Source organism: Nematostella vectensis, chromosome 6, assembly GCF_932526225.1.
Source record: "Nematostella vectensis chromosome 6, jaNemVect1.1, whole genome shotgun sequence".
NCBI classification, from domain to species: domain Eukaryota; kingdom Metazoa; phylum Cnidaria; class Anthozoa; order Actiniaria; family Edwardsiidae; genus Nematostella; species Nematostella vectensis.
Genome location: NC_064039.1, coordinates 12,552,059 through 12,571,657, shown reverse-complemented (window position 1 = coordinate 12,571,657; position 19,599 = coordinate 12,552,059). Strand labels below are relative to the sequence as shown.

At 39.8% G+C, this 19,599-nt stretch overlaps 2 protein-coding genes and 1 long non-coding RNA gene across 3 annotated transcripts; 2 read left to right on the top strand and 1 right to left on the bottom strand.

Moving 5' to 3' along the window:
* Nucleotides 1-142: 142 nt before the first annotated feature.
* LOC5520944 (alpha-centractin) lies at nt 143-8,825 on the bottom strand. The gene is made up of 17 exons (XM_048728645.1): nt 8,658-8,825; nt 8,424-8,488; nt 6,803-6,878; nt 6,552-6,590; nt 6,364-6,408; nt 5,727-5,768; nt 5,223-5,285; nt 4,778-4,839; nt 4,583-4,705; nt 3,301-3,394; nt 3,187-3,222; nt 2,845-2,901; nt 2,466-2,546; nt 2,282-2,375; nt 2,034-2,095; nt 1,541-1,581; nt 143-1,238 (listed from the first exon to the last, which is right to left on the bottom strand). Exons 1-17 carry the CDS (start codon nt 8,703-8,705, stop codon nt 1,136-1,138), a joined length of 1,131 nt encoding a protein of 376 aa, XP_048584602.1. The 5' UTR covers nt 8,706-8,825; the 3' UTR covers nt 143-1,135.
* A 624-nt stretch (nt 8,826-9,449) lies between these two features.
* LOC116604138 lies at nt 9,450-12,998 on the top strand. The gene is made up of 2 exons (XR_004290933.2): nt 9,450-9,723; nt 12,794-12,998. It is a non-coding gene; the product is annotated as an uncharacterized LOC116604138 (long non-coding RNA).
* Nucleotides 12,999-15,707: 2,709 nt separating this feature from the next.
* On the top strand, nt 15,708-17,940 carry LOC5520942 (probable serine incorporator). The gene has a single exon (XM_001640805.3). The coding sequence runs from the start codon at nt 15,827-15,829 to the stop codon at nt 17,315-17,317; it is 1,491 nt and encodes a 496-aa protein (XP_001640855.2). The 5' UTR covers nt 15,708-15,826; the 3' UTR covers nt 17,318-17,940.
* Nucleotides 17,941-19,599: the final 1,659 nt, after the last annotated feature.

The window sequence follows — 19,599 nt, the reverse complement described above, 5'->3', positions numbered from 1 at the left end:
TGAACATTCTCTACCAACCATTCCAGTTCCAGAATGAAAGGAAAAAGAACGCTCCCTAAGAGTAACAGATGCACAGAATACTACAAGTTTTTGGGGTTCAAAGCACAACATCATGATTCATAGCATACAGAAACAAACACACTCCACTTCGTACCGCTTTATTATCATATTGTTTACGCTTGTATTAAATATCAATAATTTACACTCCTAAGACCATCCCTTTTTGCAAGCCTAAGATGGGAAACCATTAGAGAGCACTTCTCAACTTGGGTAAATACGGTCAAAAAGTGATACCCGAAATGTGGGAAGTATTAAAATGAACACCAGGTGTGACCAGGTCAGGGCCTACAGCCCCTTTATCTCATTAGTGAACAGGGAAGTGCTTTAGTGGTAAGGAGGGATATGGCTGGGTAAAACACACCCGCAAGAGAATTTTAGACAAAATGTGTTGGAGCTAAAATCCACAAATTTACCTTATGTTGTTTTTTATGCTCCCATCAGGGAATCTGGGGGCCGTCCCTAAGTACCATACATAAGTGTAACCTTAGTACAATACCACCGGCTGTTCACTGTTTTTTACTTCATTTTGAGGCCCCACCCTGGTTTAGACCATAACATAATAAAAGAAGCTAACGATATGTTTCACTCCGTTCGAATTATTATATATCTACCTTGACTATTAAGCACAAAGGTTTGTCTTGAGAGCGTTCTCTTGTATCATCTAAGTATTGGCCAATAGCCCCAGGGCAAGGATCGGGGCATCTCAAAATGGGCATGCCACATGCCTCGTCCTGTTATGAAATTGCTGTGACTCACTTTAAGTACCCTTGTGATACAGGATTTTTTTCCTAACCCTTAGACCTGGAAATTTCACAGCCATCTAACTATACTATCAACTCTGGGATAATAAAACTATCAGGGAAATCATGATATTGGCTTCTGTAAATGAAGTTCTCAATCCCACTCATTTTCCATTGATAGGTCCCATAAGGTATAACACCTTGTTAAGACAAGTTCCCAGAATATTATAAGCTTCAGAATGGCAGTTCTTGGACAAACAGATACTCTTATATGTAAAGTAGTTGCCTAAGCACGTCTCTTTTGTATGGAGACACTAGTTTACCATATATGATCTCTAGAAAGTCTTTCTATGCACTGCTCGTGCGCCCTCTTCGTCATATTCCTTTTTCGACACCCACATCTTCTTGAATGTGTCCAAGGAAGCAAGAATGGAACCACTGAAACAAGAACAGAGGTGGTACAGTGTTAGCCAGAGCAGGGTATGAGGGAACTGGATCAGAAGAAAAATTAAGGAAGATGAATAGAATAGGTCATGGGATTTCTGAAATAAATGAACTCTGGCTGACTCTGGTGGATGGGTGGGTGGTGGTTGAGGGTGAAAGCACTAGTCCTTGACCTGACAGAATGGACAGATCCCTACACAGAGACACCATCACTTGACAGGAGAGAGAGAGGAGGGATGTAGATAATGAGATTTATGATCTTATTCGTCTTTTGGACATTTTCAAAGTTACCATACCCTATCCAAGTAGAGTATAATCTTTCTTGAGGTGCTGAGATCTAAAAACACAAAACAAAAGATAAGCAAAAACCTCTTATTATTTCATAAGGCAAGTAGTCAACCAACAGGTTCTATTTTATACAAATCTTTAACCCTTTTATACATGGAACTAAGCTTTTTATTTTTGCATTAAATATATAAAAGGCAATAGAACGTTTATGTGTTTAGAGAGCAACACCAAATACGAAGACTTGATTCTAGTTGCACTTTTACCTAAGAAATTCAGGTGATTTTATACATAGTTAGACTTATAATAATGCAACAATATGTGTGAATTAATACAGAAAATGCAAACTCCTAAAACACAAATTCTAAAAGATTAAAGCAGGGTAGGAAATAGTTTTCCTGCTAGTTAGACAGGACTTTAGCCTCATAAATCAGGGGTGTTTTTTTGTAATTGCATAAGACTCTTTTGTATTCGGTCCCTGAGATACTTATAGCATGCACTTACTCTTATTTTTATATCCTTGGGTGCCAGTTTCTTCACCTCACTCAGAAGACGGTCCCCAAATCCTTTAAGAGACAGGAAAAAACAAACAGAACTCAGAACATAATCAGAACAAAATTTAAACTGACCCCTACATAACTGCAGTACTATAGCATTTGGCAACTATTTAGGTTTACTCAGAAATTTATATTCCTCAAATCCCTTTAAAAGTTTCAAAATACATGACTGTATGTCAAAACTGTCACTCGTACCTTTGAATAGTGTTGAGCCACCAGAGAGCACAATGTTAGAATACAACACTCGTCTCAGGTCTAAATCTGACTTCTGTATTGCAAATGCAAGAACCTGGAAACATAAAATCACAAGTCAATAGAGAGCAAGCATGTTTGGACAATCTTTATGATGATTGTATGAAGTAATAATATTGCTACAAACCTCGTGTATGCCTTCACTCTCATCTCCAATCAAGTCTGGCCTGAAGAGCAGCTCTGGTGCCCTAAAGCGGGCTTGACCAATCTATCAACACAAATATCATACTTTGGTTTTTGGCTCAGTTTACATTAATAACTTTTATTGTGTTCTACGCTGTTGTGAACAATGCAGGGGAGAAAATATTATTGTTACCTATTGTAAACTGCTCTGATTAGCTACTGGTAAGTAACCGAAAAAAAATAGTGAATGTGTTACTGAACTAATGGATTTAAGAATAATTAGAATACTTAAAAGTTTCTTTAGTGGTATGTGGATTGGTAGTGTAAAGAATGCCTAGTGTCACTATGTAGTGGCAAAAGCTTAATACAGTAACTGTACCTACCTCAATAATACTTCCATCTGGAAGAGCATACTGTTGTCTTTCAGATTCCATTGACTCCTAGGTTAAAACATTGAGGGAGTATGAACAAGATATGTAGGAAGTTTACAGTTTACTATCTTTTATGGTGGCTTTATAATTTGCACAATATACCAAAAACTGATGGTCATTATTAAAAGACTTATTCAGGGCAAATATATGCATGAGAGTTGCTCCCTTCAATTGTCTTACCTTGTTCTCCTATATGCTGCAGTGGAATCGATTATTTCAGACAATGCCATGCATTACTCTGGTTCAAGAACACAGCTACAAGACATTTGATTTGCACCATACACTATGACTTACCTCTTTTTGTGGATTTAAAGCTAGATAGCAAGCTCTCTGTGTAAGATAAACAGAAATAAAAATCAGTAATTTGAACATTGGATGGAAAACTGAAGCATAGCAAGACATCTGTACCTCTTTAATGGTCCTAACAATTTCAAGTTCGGAAGAGGAATGGAAACAATGGCCCTCTTTCCTCAAAAGAAGGCGTAGGTATCTTGAAACATCCCTGGAAAGAGAAGCAGCATTGGAGACACAGGTAAGCACATGTGATATATGAACAAACCTATTTTGTGAAGGTTGCAATGTGTGTGTATACTTGGTGATAATCCAGGCATGTAAGGTTTCATGTGTGCTAGAAATTCATGGATGTGTGACACAGGATGCAAAGCACACATTACAGATAGTATCCTTACACATTCAAATGCTTTGCAGCCATGGTAAGTACCCATGGCCTAATGATAACACTAAAAATGGCATCAGCCATTTTTAAATAATGTTCATGGTGCTTTAGTGTATTGAAATATGTACATAAAGGTGGCTTGAATGTGTAACAGCAGCAAGCATATCATAAGACTGTAAAGAAAATTTTCATGTTCAAATTGTGCACATTTAAATAGTTTAAACACAGCTTGGGTATTTTTGACCTTATTTACAGTAACCTCTAGATAAAATCTACCAAACAGGGAGGGATTTCCAAGTCAGATTTATTTCCTGTTAGTCTTAGTTTCTGTTATTCTTAGTCTTATTTCTGTTAGTGTTAGTGTTTCTGGGGTTTGATGGAATGCTGTTGTTGGAATGTAGCTAAGCACCTCTGGAATGCGGGACATTTCCGGTTATGACTCATTTCTATCTATTACGAACAATTTTCGAGTGATAAAACACCCTGGAAATCTGGAGGGTTCCCGTTCTCTCCTTCGATAGAATTAGACTCAGATGACTTGAAGGCCTCAAATTCTGGCTTTTCACTTGAAACTTCCAGTTTTGTCGAATTGTTAATTACAATGTTATTGTATCTTGTATTATACTCAAATCTGTTCATTTTTATTGGGCTTTTGTTCATGGCAGCATCCCTTAATGCTTTTCCCTTTGAAGGGGAAAAACATATTGCCTTTACTGTTCCCATTAATCCGTGAAACACTAACTAATAGTTGGTGTGTACTAACTCTACAGAGCAAGAAAAAAAAGCAAACAAGAGATCATTCGGAATTTTATTTTGTGTCAACACCTACTGTACCACTAACTATTTCACGGATGAATGGGAACACCTCTATTATATCTCCAAATTTAGCTCCGAGCAATCACTATCAACAGATATTCCTAGTATTATAATCTAAAACTAAACGTCTACAAGTGTGGTGAGGTGGATTTCTATCTTTAGAGCATCAGCTATATACTGTAATATACCCCTACAAACCTTCCTGCAATATCTGTTCTCATGATAGAATGTGGCATAGCAAAGCCCTCATAGATTGGCACAGAGTGTGATACGCCGTCACCAGCGTCTAGTACTACTCCGGTAGTACGTCCTGTGGCATACCTGGAGGTTTAGAATGATCCTATTCATCATCATGCAATCTAGCTTTGTAAATCTTAACAAGTGCTTACTTACAGACTCAGAACAGCTTGCATTGATATGAAGAGGGCAGGAACATTGAATGTCTCAAAAAACACCTGAAATAAAAATATATTAATATCAAGAAAACACAGGAAATCTAATTAAATCAAAAAGACTTGGGAAAAACGAAAGTCCAGATCCAAGGCTATCCTGATCCAGAGGCTAACACTTAACCCCATTACCTACAAAATACCAGGTAATATACTGTACATATAAGGCTACATATAAAAGTATTATCATTATTGAGGTATTGAGGTTAATCAATAAGCTACAACAAACAATGGCATTCACCTCTATCAATCTTTTTTAAAGAGTTCTTCAGGGCAGCCTAGACAGTTGTTCAGTTGATGTTTTAGTGTTTGGTGTCGCCTTTTAAATACTCAAGTCTGAGATGTTGACTACTATTTTTTCGTGTGTGTGCTTATTCTGTAATACCTACCTCGGCTGCCTTTTCTCTGTTGCGTCTTGGGTTTAAGGGTGCCTCTGTCAATAGAACGGGATGCTAAGGAAAAGCACATAACATAACCATTAACCATTGATAATAAGTACCGTAAATGATCTAATAAATGCCCCTATCTAAAGAATGTCTCCTATCTAATGAATGCCCCCTGAAACTTACAACTTTGTATTGAATGCCCCTCTCTAACAAACGCCCCCCCTCCCCTCTACCCTACCCAACTTCCCTCCCTCCCAGCTTAAAAAACATTGGAAGACTGAAATTAGAACCCCACTGCACTTGGGTTCCTAATATCGTTATAGTTTATGATTAACGCCTCCCTCTTCGGACCATCAACATTTAATAACCGCCCCCCGTGTTTATTATATCATTCACAGTATAATACTAAATATAAAAAAAACAAAGCTATTTTCTTAGTGTCATTATTTAGATAAGGATAATACAATGAGGATATTTTTGTGTAAATTGGAAAAAAAAAGGTTTTACCTCTTCTGAAAAAGTCTGTAGCTGGTCTTTAGAATAAATATACTGAAAATAAAAAACAAAAATAATGTCAATGATATATCTAAACAGATCAGTTACATGTCTATCACTGAATCTGTGGTACACAGTGTGTAACAGACATGACCAAAAAACCTGGAAAATTCACAATTCGAGATAGAGAAAGAAGACGCAATTTCTTACAATGGCCATCGGTTCCTTGTAGTTTTGGTTTTAATCTGGTATTCGTACCGAAACACAAATAACGTGAGGCCAAAATGCACATACCCAGATTTTTGCTTTTTAAGATATTTTTTCCTTGATCATCCTTGCACTATGTATGAGCTCAGGGATGAAAAGCTCAAATTTCAATGACACTTTACAAAAAGTTGCATCAATTAAAAAAAAGTCGCATTTGATATTTTGTTTGCTATTACTTACTAATTACTTAGAGAAATTTTCTGCCTTATTAGATGTGAAATGAGCTTATTTGAAGCATTAAGTCATGTTTTTCCCCCATATCTGTGTAACCTAAATGGGGGCCGAATAATTCAATGGGAAATATTTTGATGTATGGTACATAATAACACAAGAACTTTAAATGATGATGAAGAGTAACGACAGGATTCGAAACATCACTTACTTGCCATATCCTTTCCATGTCATTCCAGTCTCGTATCACACCATGCTGTACAAAAAAATGCGGGTGAACAATCTACCTCAAAAGCATAGCATAGTAAACATCCTATAACTACTAAGATATCATACCTACATCTGTTACACATCAAAACATCTGTAACACACAGTATAACTACCAAGGTGACAACATACCTCCATCGGGTATCTGATGTTCAGAAGACCTCTGTGTTCCTGTCAAATATCAAATAATTGAGATACTGTACATGCATGACTTTAACAGAATATAATTATTGCAATTCTCAGATTGTCAAGGTTGAATACTGTACATCAGAATATTGAAATGTCTGTACATTTAGAGAAAGACCATGTTTCAAAGATAACATCAGAGAAACTCTTACAATTCTGGGTAAAACTGGAAATTATCATAACATAACCAAACTTACCTCAGCTTTAGGTCCAATGAATACATCTCCTTCTAGAGCACCTGCCATAACCCTGACGTGCTTAGGCCGCCCAACACTGCAAGTGAACAACTTAGTGTAACCAGAGGGTATATAGAGGTTATACACAGATATACAAGTAACATTTAGGCTGCGTAACACTACAATACAAGTGAACAACTAAGAGTAACCAGGGTGTATATAGGGGGTATACGCAGATATATAAGTAGAATTTAGACCGCCTAACACTGCAAGTGAACGACTTAGTGTAACAAGAGGGTATATAGAGGTTATACACAGATATACAAGTAACATTTAGGCTGCGTAACACTACAATACAAGTGAACAACTGTGTGTAACCAGGGGGTATATAGAGGGTATACACAGATATACAAGTAACATTTAGGCCGCCCAACACTACAATACAAGTGAACAACTGAGAGTAACCAGGGTGTATATAGGGGGTATACGCAGATATATAAGTAGAATTTAGACCGCCTAACACTGCAAGTGAACGACTTAGTGTAACAAGAGGGTATATAGAGGGTATACACAGATATACAAGTAACATTTAGGCCTCCCAACACTACAATACAAGTGAACAACTTAGTGTAACCAGGGGGTATATAGAGGGTATACACAGATATACAAGTAACATTTAGGCCGCCCAACACTACAATACAAGTGAACAACTAAGAGTAACCAGGGTGTATATAGGGGGTATACTCAAGTAGAATTTAGACCGCCTAACACTGCAAGTGAACGACTTAGAGTAACCAGGATGTATATAGGGGGTATACGCAGATATATAAGTAGAATTTAGACCGCCTAACACTGCAAGTGAACGACTTAGAGTAACCAGGGTGTATATAGGGGGTATACGCAGATATATAAGTAGAATTTAGACCGCCTAACACTGCAAGTGAACGACTTAGAGTAACCAGGGTGTATATAGGGGGTATACGCAGATATATAAGTAGAATTTTGACTGCCTTACACTGCAAGTGAACAACTTAGAGTAACCAGGGGGTATATAGAGGGTATACACAGATATACAAGTAACATTTAGGCCGCCCAACACTACAATACAAGTGAACAACTAAGAGTAAACAGGGGGGGTATACTGGGGGTATACGCAGATATACCAGTAGCATTTAGGCTGCCAAACACTACAATACCATTAAACAACTTAGAATAGAAGGGATAAATGGTACTATAGATGAATAATGATTACATCTAGATGTTCATAAAATCCACACACAAACAAAAAGATGATGCACCAAAAAAGGTACATTTGTAAAAGTTTTCATTAAATTCGGACAAAATAACATAGACTTTGAAATATGAAAAATAAAAATGTGACCCAAGTGTTTTAAAAAATCACTGCATCTTTTTTATTTATTGCTATAATGGCAGCAAAAAACCACTATACCGAATTAGGGGAAAGAATGTCCATAAATGCGTATTTCTTTTTGGCTAAGAAAATGCTATGAAAGGCATCAGATTATTAACATCTATTTTTCCCATCATAAGAATCATTTATTCAGAAAGATCTAAAGTCAAACATCATATTTTAACTTAAAGTAAGATTTTACACTGGTGCTCTATGCATATATATACTTACAAATTCGCAAAATGGTATTTCGGGACTTGATCTCCGGCAAACCCTGCCTTGATGACTCCAGAGCCCTTAAATCCCAAATATAATTTTAAAAGAGAAGCCACAAAGAAAACACCATAGATCCATAGAAAGTAAATAAATATATCGAGTAATAACGAAGCAGAAATCAATTTTGTTGCCTTTTAACCCTTCACAAAAACACGATGGCATTTAAAACGGTTTAGTTTTTGCACTTACATTATCTATAACTATCGGTTGATTGGCAATGACATCAAATTGATCCATAGCTGTGTTGAAAATGTGTGTTTTTTTTTGCTAAAATTCGAAGTAGACCATGGAGAGAAGCAGTAACCCCGAGTTTGGGCAGAGAAGGTGTACCATGTGACCAAGAATAACCAATCGCATGCCAGCGAAAATAAAGAGATCCACAATGAGCCAGCGGAGATACAAATTATATAGATGAAGGTACTTCATATATTGCTGCCGAAGTGTACTAAAATTCTTTCATAATCATCATCATGTGAATGACCGACCTAAGACTACTTTACAACATCACAGGGAGCTCACCACATGCTCGAGGATCCAGCGTTCGCGGAGCGCCTGCAAAGTACACTTGTTTCTTAGCCTTGCGTTGTTATTTTTATTGCGTATATCTGCCTATATATCGCTTGTCTGCTTTTTCGAAGCCCGGTGCTTTATGGCGCTTTCTCATTGGTTAGAGATCTAACGGCCGCACCAACTCTTCGAGTCCATACACCCTCCCCTCTGGCAAAAATCATGATTTCCACTGTAAATAACCTTGGCGGAATAACAAGTTGAAAAATTATAGCTCGTAATTTCAAAATCTTCATATTTATTGCATTATAACATTCTTTTACTCGGTCTAATAGCTCTTACGATTCTACAAAATGGCACACACAGGCATATTACACGGTTCATTATAGAGTTAGGCTTTGACTAACGCACTAAATATTTCCTACATTGTTAGCCCGCGTAGCAAGCGTTTCGCGAAAAATGGGGCGAGCGCAAAAAAAAGGAGGGGGAAGGGGTTTCCTTTCTCTCTCCCCATTCTGCTCGCGGTTTTGTTCTTTATTTCCGTCGAAACTCCACAGAAACGCTTTCTACGCAAGCTACTATGTTATAGCAAGGGTAGCGGCTCAGGGAGAGGAGGAGTCTGCCTCTCGGCCCTGTCATTTCCATGAGAGTGGCTGTTGCAATGTCTAGCTCGCTCTGAGTGGAAGCAGTTAGTTTTGCTTGGCTGTGGTTGTGGCTTTGCATGGCTGGGTCAATCTAGAGTTCTCTGGTAAGCTGGATTAAAGCCGCATTGTCACCAGTTTACTTTCGGTCGATTACGTAACAATATCCGATGATCTTTAACGGAAAACTCGAAAAATATTTCAAAATATTCAAGGCAGTGTGTTTATTGGAAGTTTCTTAGAGGATGTTATTGATGATTTAGAGCGGATGGCCTGTTAAATATCTCGGATTCTAATAGATTCTTTTGTTTTTTAACGGTTGAGGTTTCCTTCGGACCTCCTGTGGCTAGCCGCTAGGCATAGTGTTGCATGCGCCTCTTAGCTTGCTAGCGACTGTTTGACTATCCTTCTTGCTGTCTCAATTTCTTGTTTGTAGACTATACTGTACGACAAATCGCAGACTTCTTTGCCTACACAAGAACCGCGTGAGCGCAACACGATACTAACTGTTATGTACAAAACTTAAAATTGGAACCAATATACAGTTTGATAGCGCGAAAGTAGCACTTGCATTGCGAATCTTCCATGAGTGATGAAAATCGAGTTCTAAGTTTAATGTTACCCGTCATACGGCGAAGACAAAAAACAGACTGTACGGTAGTGCGATTGTTAAGATGATGCTGACAAACATTCGGGTATCTTTGTATCTCCACGCTTGTGTTTTGTCCAAAAACACGGGCTTTCCGTCCATAACCTTACGTCGCCGCTCTTTGAGAAATCTTGTTATCCTGATTGCGAGAATAAGCATAACACTGCAAGGGACGAAGAATGTCACAGTTGTCATACCAAAAATAACGGCCGCTGCGTCTTTATCATATTGGCAAGTTACACTGTAAGCCATAGGACCAGCGTCCTCACGGATTCTTTTGACAGCTGAAAAAATTGAGAAGTACTTTTCAACAGAAATGAGAAAAATATTAAACATCTTGATGGACGATAGCGTGTAGGTGGTGAAGCGGAGAGCACGGCAGGACCAGTCACTTGTGAACATGTCCACATCTGGAGGCCGTTAATAACGAGTGCGCTTACGGCGGTTAGAACGTTATTGAGATTGCTAGGCTGTAGAGGAAGGTTGTGGTAAGGTTTCGGTACATTAATGCTCGCTTAGGTTTTCCCCTATGGTTCACCTGAACTTGACGCACGGCGAAGAGCAGAAGCGAGTTACCGGCCGTTCCGACCAGAAAATACACGACAAACAAGGCAAAGAGTGATTTGCTGATCATGTCGACGGGCATGAAGATGTAGCTCTTTTCTAGCTCGGTTTCGTTGACTAGAGTAACCATAATTGACGCTATCGGTTTTTTTGTGGTGTTTAGGTGCTAATGGCGAAACACTATGGTCATTCCACTGGCCAGGTTCAGATCCATCTGGCGAAACGGACGAGCTATTGAAGTCTAAAATCATTGAACTCTGTCATCTACCATGATCCAACAAATTTTATATTCCTAAGAGTCCTGTGCGTAAATGCTAAAAATGGGAGTAATTTGCGGTTTACTTTTTGTGTTGATTGCTAAATGATCCATCAAAATTGTCATTCGTTTCCTGGATATTATAAGCACGACAAGGACTTCCCAAATGTTCTAAAGATACAAACAAATGAGCAATGAGCTAAAAGCCTTATTTTGTTTTCCAACTTGGAAGCAACTGGCGCTTAGTTCATATTTTCACACATTATTTCAATTGTTCGCGATAATTTTGTTGACGACAAAAAGATCCCTCAAAAACCTATCAAAACAGCAAGTTAAATGAGAAACACACATCCTAAAAGCTGATGTTAACAGCCAAGTTGGGATTATTTTAAAGACGTTTTCCAACCCGAAATCCATCAAATGTGACCAAGAGACTGTTGAAGATGAAATTAAAAATTAACATTAATAATCTATTCTATATTCTATAACGATCAATAACTATACTTTCTCTTATGTGGTTAAAACACTATAAAACTAGTTTACATGTATACCACAAAAGTACTATCAATAATATATTTATGATATGATAAAATGTACTATAGTCTTAATTATTATTAACAAAAAGGTATAATAGTCTTAACCATAAATAAAATGTGCTGATACAATATTTACATTAGATGAGACTAGACAGTATGTGTCAAAATCTATGGTTAGTATGTTGTTGGTAAATTCTTTACTGACAGCCATTGCGCGTATCCATTAAAAGCTCATTCCATTTTTTTGCGGCATAATAGCCTCGTTCTCTGGCTTCTATTGGCTGAGCGGCTTTTCAGATAATGACGTCACTTTTGATTCGCCACCAGTGCTGAAAAACGCAAGACTAGTTCCAGTACCGCGCAGTTAAACCAGCCTTTTTGTTTTGAAATGACGGCATTTTACCAGCGAACTGTCACATTTTGGCGAATGCTAAGAAAACTAGACCAAACATAGGGCTATAACTTTCTTTATGACTCCCTCATTATCACACAACTCTGTCATTTTTTTTTGTACAGTATGGTTTTAATGCTGTACAGTTAGTCAAAAAAGTCAAACAGCGAACTGTCACATTTTGGCGAATGCTAAGAAAACTAGACCAAACATAAGGCTATAATTTTCTTTATGACTCCCTCATTATCACACAACTCTGTCATTTTTTTTTTGTACAGTATGGTTTTAATGCTGTACAGTTAGTCAAAACAGCAACTGAAGTCTGCCTTTCGTACCTTTACTCGAACGATTCAACACTACGATTGTGCTTGATTTCGCCAGAGCACGCGCATGCGCATACGTTATGCCGCACTGTCCCGCTCGCCCTGTAGCAAAGGTTTCACAACAGAGGTCTGTCAATTAACGCCTGGGGACGAGGCTAATAGTGGAAGGCCTTTGCCCGTGCTATCCACCTAAGAGTAAATCAAAATATTGTTGTCTCTTAAATTATAACTAATTTTTTAGTCTTACTAGGTTCTCGAAGCAGCTAATTATTGTGATTAGCATGTCTTCTTTGCTGCGGTTTTCTAGTGTAGAGCGTGTAGCAGCGTTTTGTCTAATATCGCGTTCGTTAACCTTTTCGATTTTTTCGTATTTCTTTTAGTTAAAATGTGGGAAATCAAATGTATAATATGACTATTCTTTTGTTTTACATTGAGTTGTGTTTTCTTAACCTTTTTAGGACATTCACTTGGCTTCCTACTGTAACGGCATACTGAAGCGACACGAGAGTAAAAAAAATTAGTTTGTCATCTATCGATACCCTAACAGTTTCATCTCTTTAGTTATTGGTATTGTTTTATCTTCGCATTTTATGTAATGTTCGTGCTTGTTTTACCAAGCAATTAAAGTGTTAAACATAATACAATAAACATTTCTGGATTAAAGCATTGAACATTCATTAAAGTTAAAATAACGAAGAGAGAGAAGCAAAAAGAAAAAGAGAAAATAAATTATCCTCGTTTACAAGAATGAAACAAGCTGTGGTTGAGTAAATATAGTGCTGTTCTATTTCTTGCTGGGGCCATCAGAAACATTCTGCTATGGTCCTTTGTAGTACCTGAGTCAGGACAATGACCACTGACTCTAGTTGTACGCTTGCTTTTAACTTTAGGGGCACACCATACAATAATCACCCACCAAACAATAAGCGCTCACCATATACAATAAGCGCCCACCATATACAATAAGCGCCAAGCGCCCACTATACAATAAGCGCCCTCCATATACAATAAGCGCCCAACATACAATAAGCACCCACCATATACAATAAGCGCCCAGGATACAATAAGCGCCAAGCGCCCACTATACAATAAGCGCCCTCCATATACAATAAGCGCCCACTATACAATAAGCGCCCTCCATATACAATAAGCGCCCACCATACAATAAGCGCCCACTATACAATAAGCGCCCTCCATATACAATAAGCACCCACCATATAATAAGCACCCACCATATACAATAAGCGCCCTCCATACATTAAGCGCCCAGTATACAATAAGCACCCACCATATAATAAGCACCCAACATACAATAAGCACCCACCATATAATAAGCACCCAACATACAATAAGCGCCAAGCGGCCAATATACAATAAGCGCCCACTATACAATAAGCGCCCACCATATACAATAAGCGCCCACCATACAATAAGCGCCCTCCATACATTAAGCGCCCAGTATACAATAAGCGCCCACTATACATTAAGCGCCCAGTAAACAATAAGCGCCCACCATACAATAAGCACCCTCCATATACAATAAGCGCCCCGAATTAGTGCCCTCTCCCAAAGGCAATCGCATTAAGTTTAAATCCTTCGACCCAAATAAATAAATATAGTGCTGTTCTATTTCTTGCTGGGGCCATCAGGAATATTTTGCAATGGATCTTTGTAGTACCTGAGTCAGGACAATGACCACTGACTCTAGTTGTACGCTCGCTTTTAACTTTAAGCGCACACTATACAATAAGCGCCCATCATACAATAATCACCCACCAAACAATTAGCGCCCACCATATACAATAAGCGCCCAGGATACAATAAGCGCCCACCATACAATAAGCGCCAAGCGCCCACTATACAATAAGCACCTACCATAATAAGCGCCAAGCGCCCAGTATACAATAAGCGCCCACCATACAATAAGCGCCAAGCGCCCACTATACAATAAGCGCCCTCCATATACAATAAACGCCCACTATACAATAAGCGCCCTCCATATACAATAAGCACCCACCATACAATAAGCGCCAAGCGCCCAGTATACAATAAGCGGCCACCATACAATAAGCGCCAAGCGCCCACTATACAATAAGCGCCCTCCATATACAATAAACGCCCACTATACAATAAGCGCCCTCCATATACAATAAACGCCCACTATACAATAAGCGCCCTCCATATACAATAAGCACCCACCATACAATAAGCACCCACCATACAATAAGCGCCAAGCGCCCAGTATACAATAAGCACCTACCATAATAAGCGCCAAGCGCCCAGTATACAATAAGCGCCCACCATACAATAAGCGCCTTCCATATACAATAAGCGCCCCGAATTAGTGCCCTCTCCCAAAGGCAATCGCATTTAGTTTAATTCCTTCCACCCAAATGGCAATCAATGTTGGTTTTGTTTCAATTACCAAAACCTCCAAGTGAGATCTCGAACCAGGAAATCCCGACAATTTTTCGATTTTAGATAATCTTTTGGGGGTTCATTTATGGTTGCTTTAAGTTGCTTTAAATATTTAAAACCCTCATCTTTTTGGTAAAATATAAAAATTACTCTAAAAATAAAATTGGGTAGTTTTAAGTGGAATTTATAAATTTCACAGCGATTCTAATTTGACTAGTTTCCACGCGAACTGCCATAACATTTGGCATTTCATAGCTAACGAAAACATACGACATACAAGTAGATCAATGAAAGGGTCTACATATCTTAGACATTTCGATGCAAGGAAATTGCTGTCTATGTAATTTATAACTTAAAAAATCAAATTTTCAATATTCCATATCACAATTATTCTTGAGCGTTTCGTTTCTCTTTTGTTTGAAAGACACAATATCCTATCCCAGGTGGAATCGCATACAAGAGCTAAACCACCGGAAAGTTTGCTTGTGGGAAGACATCCTACACCAAAATGCAATTAAAAAAGGCCTTAAAATTTTCCATGAATTTGCTATGTCTTTAGTGTGTTTTTGAAATTGTCGTGAGAGGTCGTTCAACAAAAAAAGCCAAAGGTGTAAATGCGTGTGACTATTTAAAACAGCTTATTAGAAGCTATTCTAGCGTACATGACTGATTTTGTACATTATTTTTACATAATTACACTGTTTAAAAATCTAATTTAAAAATTGACGTAATAGTCAATTTTACGAAAATAAACTTAAATCAAGATCAATCAAGGGGGGTTTAAATCTAATGAGAAGTGCGTGTTATTGAATTGGGGTTTAAAAAAGATGTATGCCAAACAAAAGAAAACCATAACAATAGAGCAAGTGTCGGACTTGTGATATTAAACATTTAACGGTTGGCTCGACCACTGACACGTGTTATCGCAAAAGAAAACAGGCTTCACAGTGTTAACTCGTCAATGGACACACAACATAGAAATGAAAAAAAAAAACTGAGTGAAATCCCATAGACACGTAAACGCATGAGGTAACTATAGCACTAGATGCTTGTAAGAACTTCGTCTCTGAGCAATGGAGGACGGGAGTGGTGCCCTGTCGCCCGATTACTACCCAAGACCAAACGAGGAAGAAGTCGAGCGGGAAGCCGCTAGTGAACAAAAGAGAACAACTCGTGCATGGGACGTGTTATGTGTACTGTGTATCAAACTCGATGCGGCTCTGTGTTGCGGGTTCATTTTGTGTCGGACTTGCCTCGCGAGCTGTTTCCAGCTCCGACAGTCGGCGTTCACGCGCGTCGCGTATATAGGATTTCTCCTGGGAGGGTGCTTGATTAGCTGCTTCATGCTCGCACCTCAGACGCATTTGCTTCTGGGTGATCGGTTCTGCCAGAGGATCACATACTTCGCGTGCGATACGCTTCGAGGTTATTCCGCGGTGTACCGCGTCCTTTCTGCGATCGCTGTCTTTTTCTTCATCCTGGCGCTGCTCATGTTTGGGTTAACCTCAAGTAGAGGTTGGCGCGCGCGGGCAAACAACGGGCTTTGGGCCATCAAGATTCTACTACTTTCTATTCTGACGTTCGCGTTTCTGTTCATTCCACACTCAGAGTACACGGGGGAAATCTGGATGTTTTTTGGACTCAATGGCGGCTTCACGTTTATCATACTGCAGTTTATGTTACTCATAGACTTGGTGCACTGTTGGAACACATCGTGTGTTGAGCGACTCGATTCGTGTTCGAGTTACAGTCGTGCACGTGTGCTTTACTGCGTGCTTTGGATCCCAACAATCCTCCTCTTCACCGCCTCCGTAATTTCCATAGTGCTTTTCTTTCACCTGTACGCCGGCACTGGGTGCAGAAACAACACCTTTTTTATCTGCTTTAATGTCTATATCTGTCTAGCTGCCACTTACATCTCGGTCAACCCTGTGGTTCAGGAGGCACGCCCGCGATCTGGACTACTCCAAGCAGCGGTCACTACCAGTTATAATACGTACGTCACGTGGTTAGCCCTGTCAAATGCTCCGGACAAAGTGTGCAACCCGTCCGAGAGTTACCTTTACCCTGGAAGCCCATTTCAGAACCTACAATTACTGATAGGACTAGGGTTCATGTTTTTTATATTGTTATGTTTTAGCCTGCGTAGAGTCAAGCCACCCCAGTACGGGAAAATCAAACTGTTCTCTGGAAAACAAAAGGAGGTAGTCCCGGACACGGAGGGATGCAGTCCCTCAAGACCACACCCAAGGCAAGGGGACGGGGGTAAGCTTCTTATTGAAGATGAGCTTAATGGTGTTGAGTATAGCTACTCGTTTTTTCACACGCTCTTGTGTCTGGCCGCGCTTTATTCCATGATGACTATCACGGATTGGTACAGACCGGAGGAGGGGGAACATCTCAGCGTCAAGTTGATAAGCGGATGGGGCGCGGTGTGGATTCGGCTTTCCGCCGGGATCTTCAGTGTGTTTATCTACATCTGGACCCTCATAGCGCCCGTCATGTTCCCCAACTCATACAAGGACTTAGTATTCTTCCAATTTATGCTCAGAGTAGAAGAATGAGTGATGGTCACGTGCTTATAGGCAAAGAATCAAGTTCATGTACTCATATCCCGGGGGGACTCTCCAGACGAACTGAATTTTTAGGGTATAAAACTGCTATTCCTTAGGAGGTTTTTCCTATTCTGCTTTCCCTAAGGGTTAAAAAATTTCTTCTACCACACCAAATTTTCTATCTCTTAGGGGTAAGAATTTATTTCGACCACACCCGAGGTGTTAGGGTTAAAATTGATTTTGCCGACGATCACCCCCGTCTGTTTTTATCGGAGTCCCCCCCCCTCAGGGACTCATATAGTCCAAAAATTAGGAATGGTCACGTACTCATATAGTCCAAGAATCAGGAATGGTCACGTACTCATATAGCCCAAGAATCAGGAATGGTCACGTACTCATATAGTCCAAGAATCAGGAATGGTCACGTACTCACGTAGAATGACAAATAGTCACACACACTCGGGATGACAAATAATGGACGAAAGTGAGTGGAAGTAGATTACAAGGATCCCCTTCAAAAAGAACAACAAAATTTTAGGGTTTTTTATGTACAAAATCAAACAATTCAGGGAATATGATGAATTTAACATTGTTAGTAGATTGACAACTTGTAATAAAATAGAATGATAATATATTCTTCACACTCATTTAAGTAAAATACATCATAGCAACTAGGCCATGAACTACTAGAACATCATCTTGTGAGGACCCAAGCATGTATCCGGGATGGGAGGCTCCATGGTGGAGGGGAAGGCTCCATGGTGGAGGGGGGGAGGCTCCATGGTGGAGGGGAAGGCTCCATGGTGGAGGGGGGGAGGCTCCATGGTGGAGGCTCCATGGTGGAGGCTCCATGGTGGAGGGGGGGAGGCTCCATGGTGGAGGGGGGGAGGCTCCATGGTGGAGGGGCAGGCTCCATGGTGGAGGGGGGGAGGCTCCATGGTGGAGGGGGGAGGCTCCATGGTGGAGGGGGGGGGGGGGGGGGGGAGGCTCCATGGTGGAGGGGGGGGGGCTCCATGGTGGAGGGGGAGCCCCCACCACCACCACCACCACCACGGTATTCTCAAGCCCCCCGGTCATGGCGGACATAGTTGGGATAACGGAGCACAAGAAACTATTAAGTATTAACAAGAAAAAGCAATTCAGATGGAGCGGAGACTCTGATCAACTAAAAGAATTTCTGTTGTCCTACTTAGAGGAAGGAAATAACGATAAATTTGTCAGCATAAGTAGGAATGGAGCAACAAGTGTACTTAAATTTGAATCGGTGACGGTTAATTTCTACACCAGCACGAATACACTCCAGATACAAGGTGCGGGTAAAGATGGTTATATCTCAAAACTCACCGATCTAGTAAACACAAATAGTGGCAATAACAAAAATGCTGAGACCGAAACTGATCAAGCAGAAGCGGGCGAAGAGATATCACAATCGAGCAAGAAACAGGACGAAGAGAAAGGCGAAAAAGCGATGCATGATGCTCGCTATGAAGAGATCGAAGCTTTTATGGCAACTCAAAGAGAGTTTAACTCGAAAATAGAAAGTCAAGTTTCCAAAAATACGATCGAGATTGGGGAGCAAAGTATTGATTTGGAGGATTGGAAACAGAAGATAAAGAATGGTCTGTCCGATGTGAAGATGCATTGTGAAAGTCAAATCGACTCACTCAAGTTTGAAATAAGCGAAAGTATTAAAGATGTCGCTAAACAAGTCTCCAACCTGTCAAACAAAGTAACAAGCGAGTTTAAGTCCGTCAAAAATAAATCTGCATCAACAGCGGAAACAATCCTCAAAATATTAGGCGACTTAGGAGAAATTAAGGATCAACTCCTAAAGACAGAAGAAACAGTGGCGCAGATTCACGAGACCACGCAATCAACCCACTCACGCGAACAGACGGAAGCAATTGAAGTATGCAGTCAAGAAACCAGCGAAAGTCACCGAATTGAAATACTTGATCAGTCACGGCAATCCGGTCAGAGAGAGGCAATAGATATAAACAGACAGTATGCTAGTCACAGAAACAGCCGACTTGAAACACCTCGGGATACTACGTAGCCACCCAAGGACTCAGCAACGGGAAAATCGCCCCAATCAACCAAGCAGTGCTGCGCAAACCAGTGGCAGTAGTAATGGACCAGTTCTACTACTGGGTGATTCCGTTCTCAGAGGTATAAACAACCGTAGATTCTGTCCAAGCCGATTTGTAAATAAGCAATACGTACAAGGTGGAACGCAGGAAATGGAGGAGTACATCGATTCGCTTACAAAAGAAGACAAAAACGACTACGAA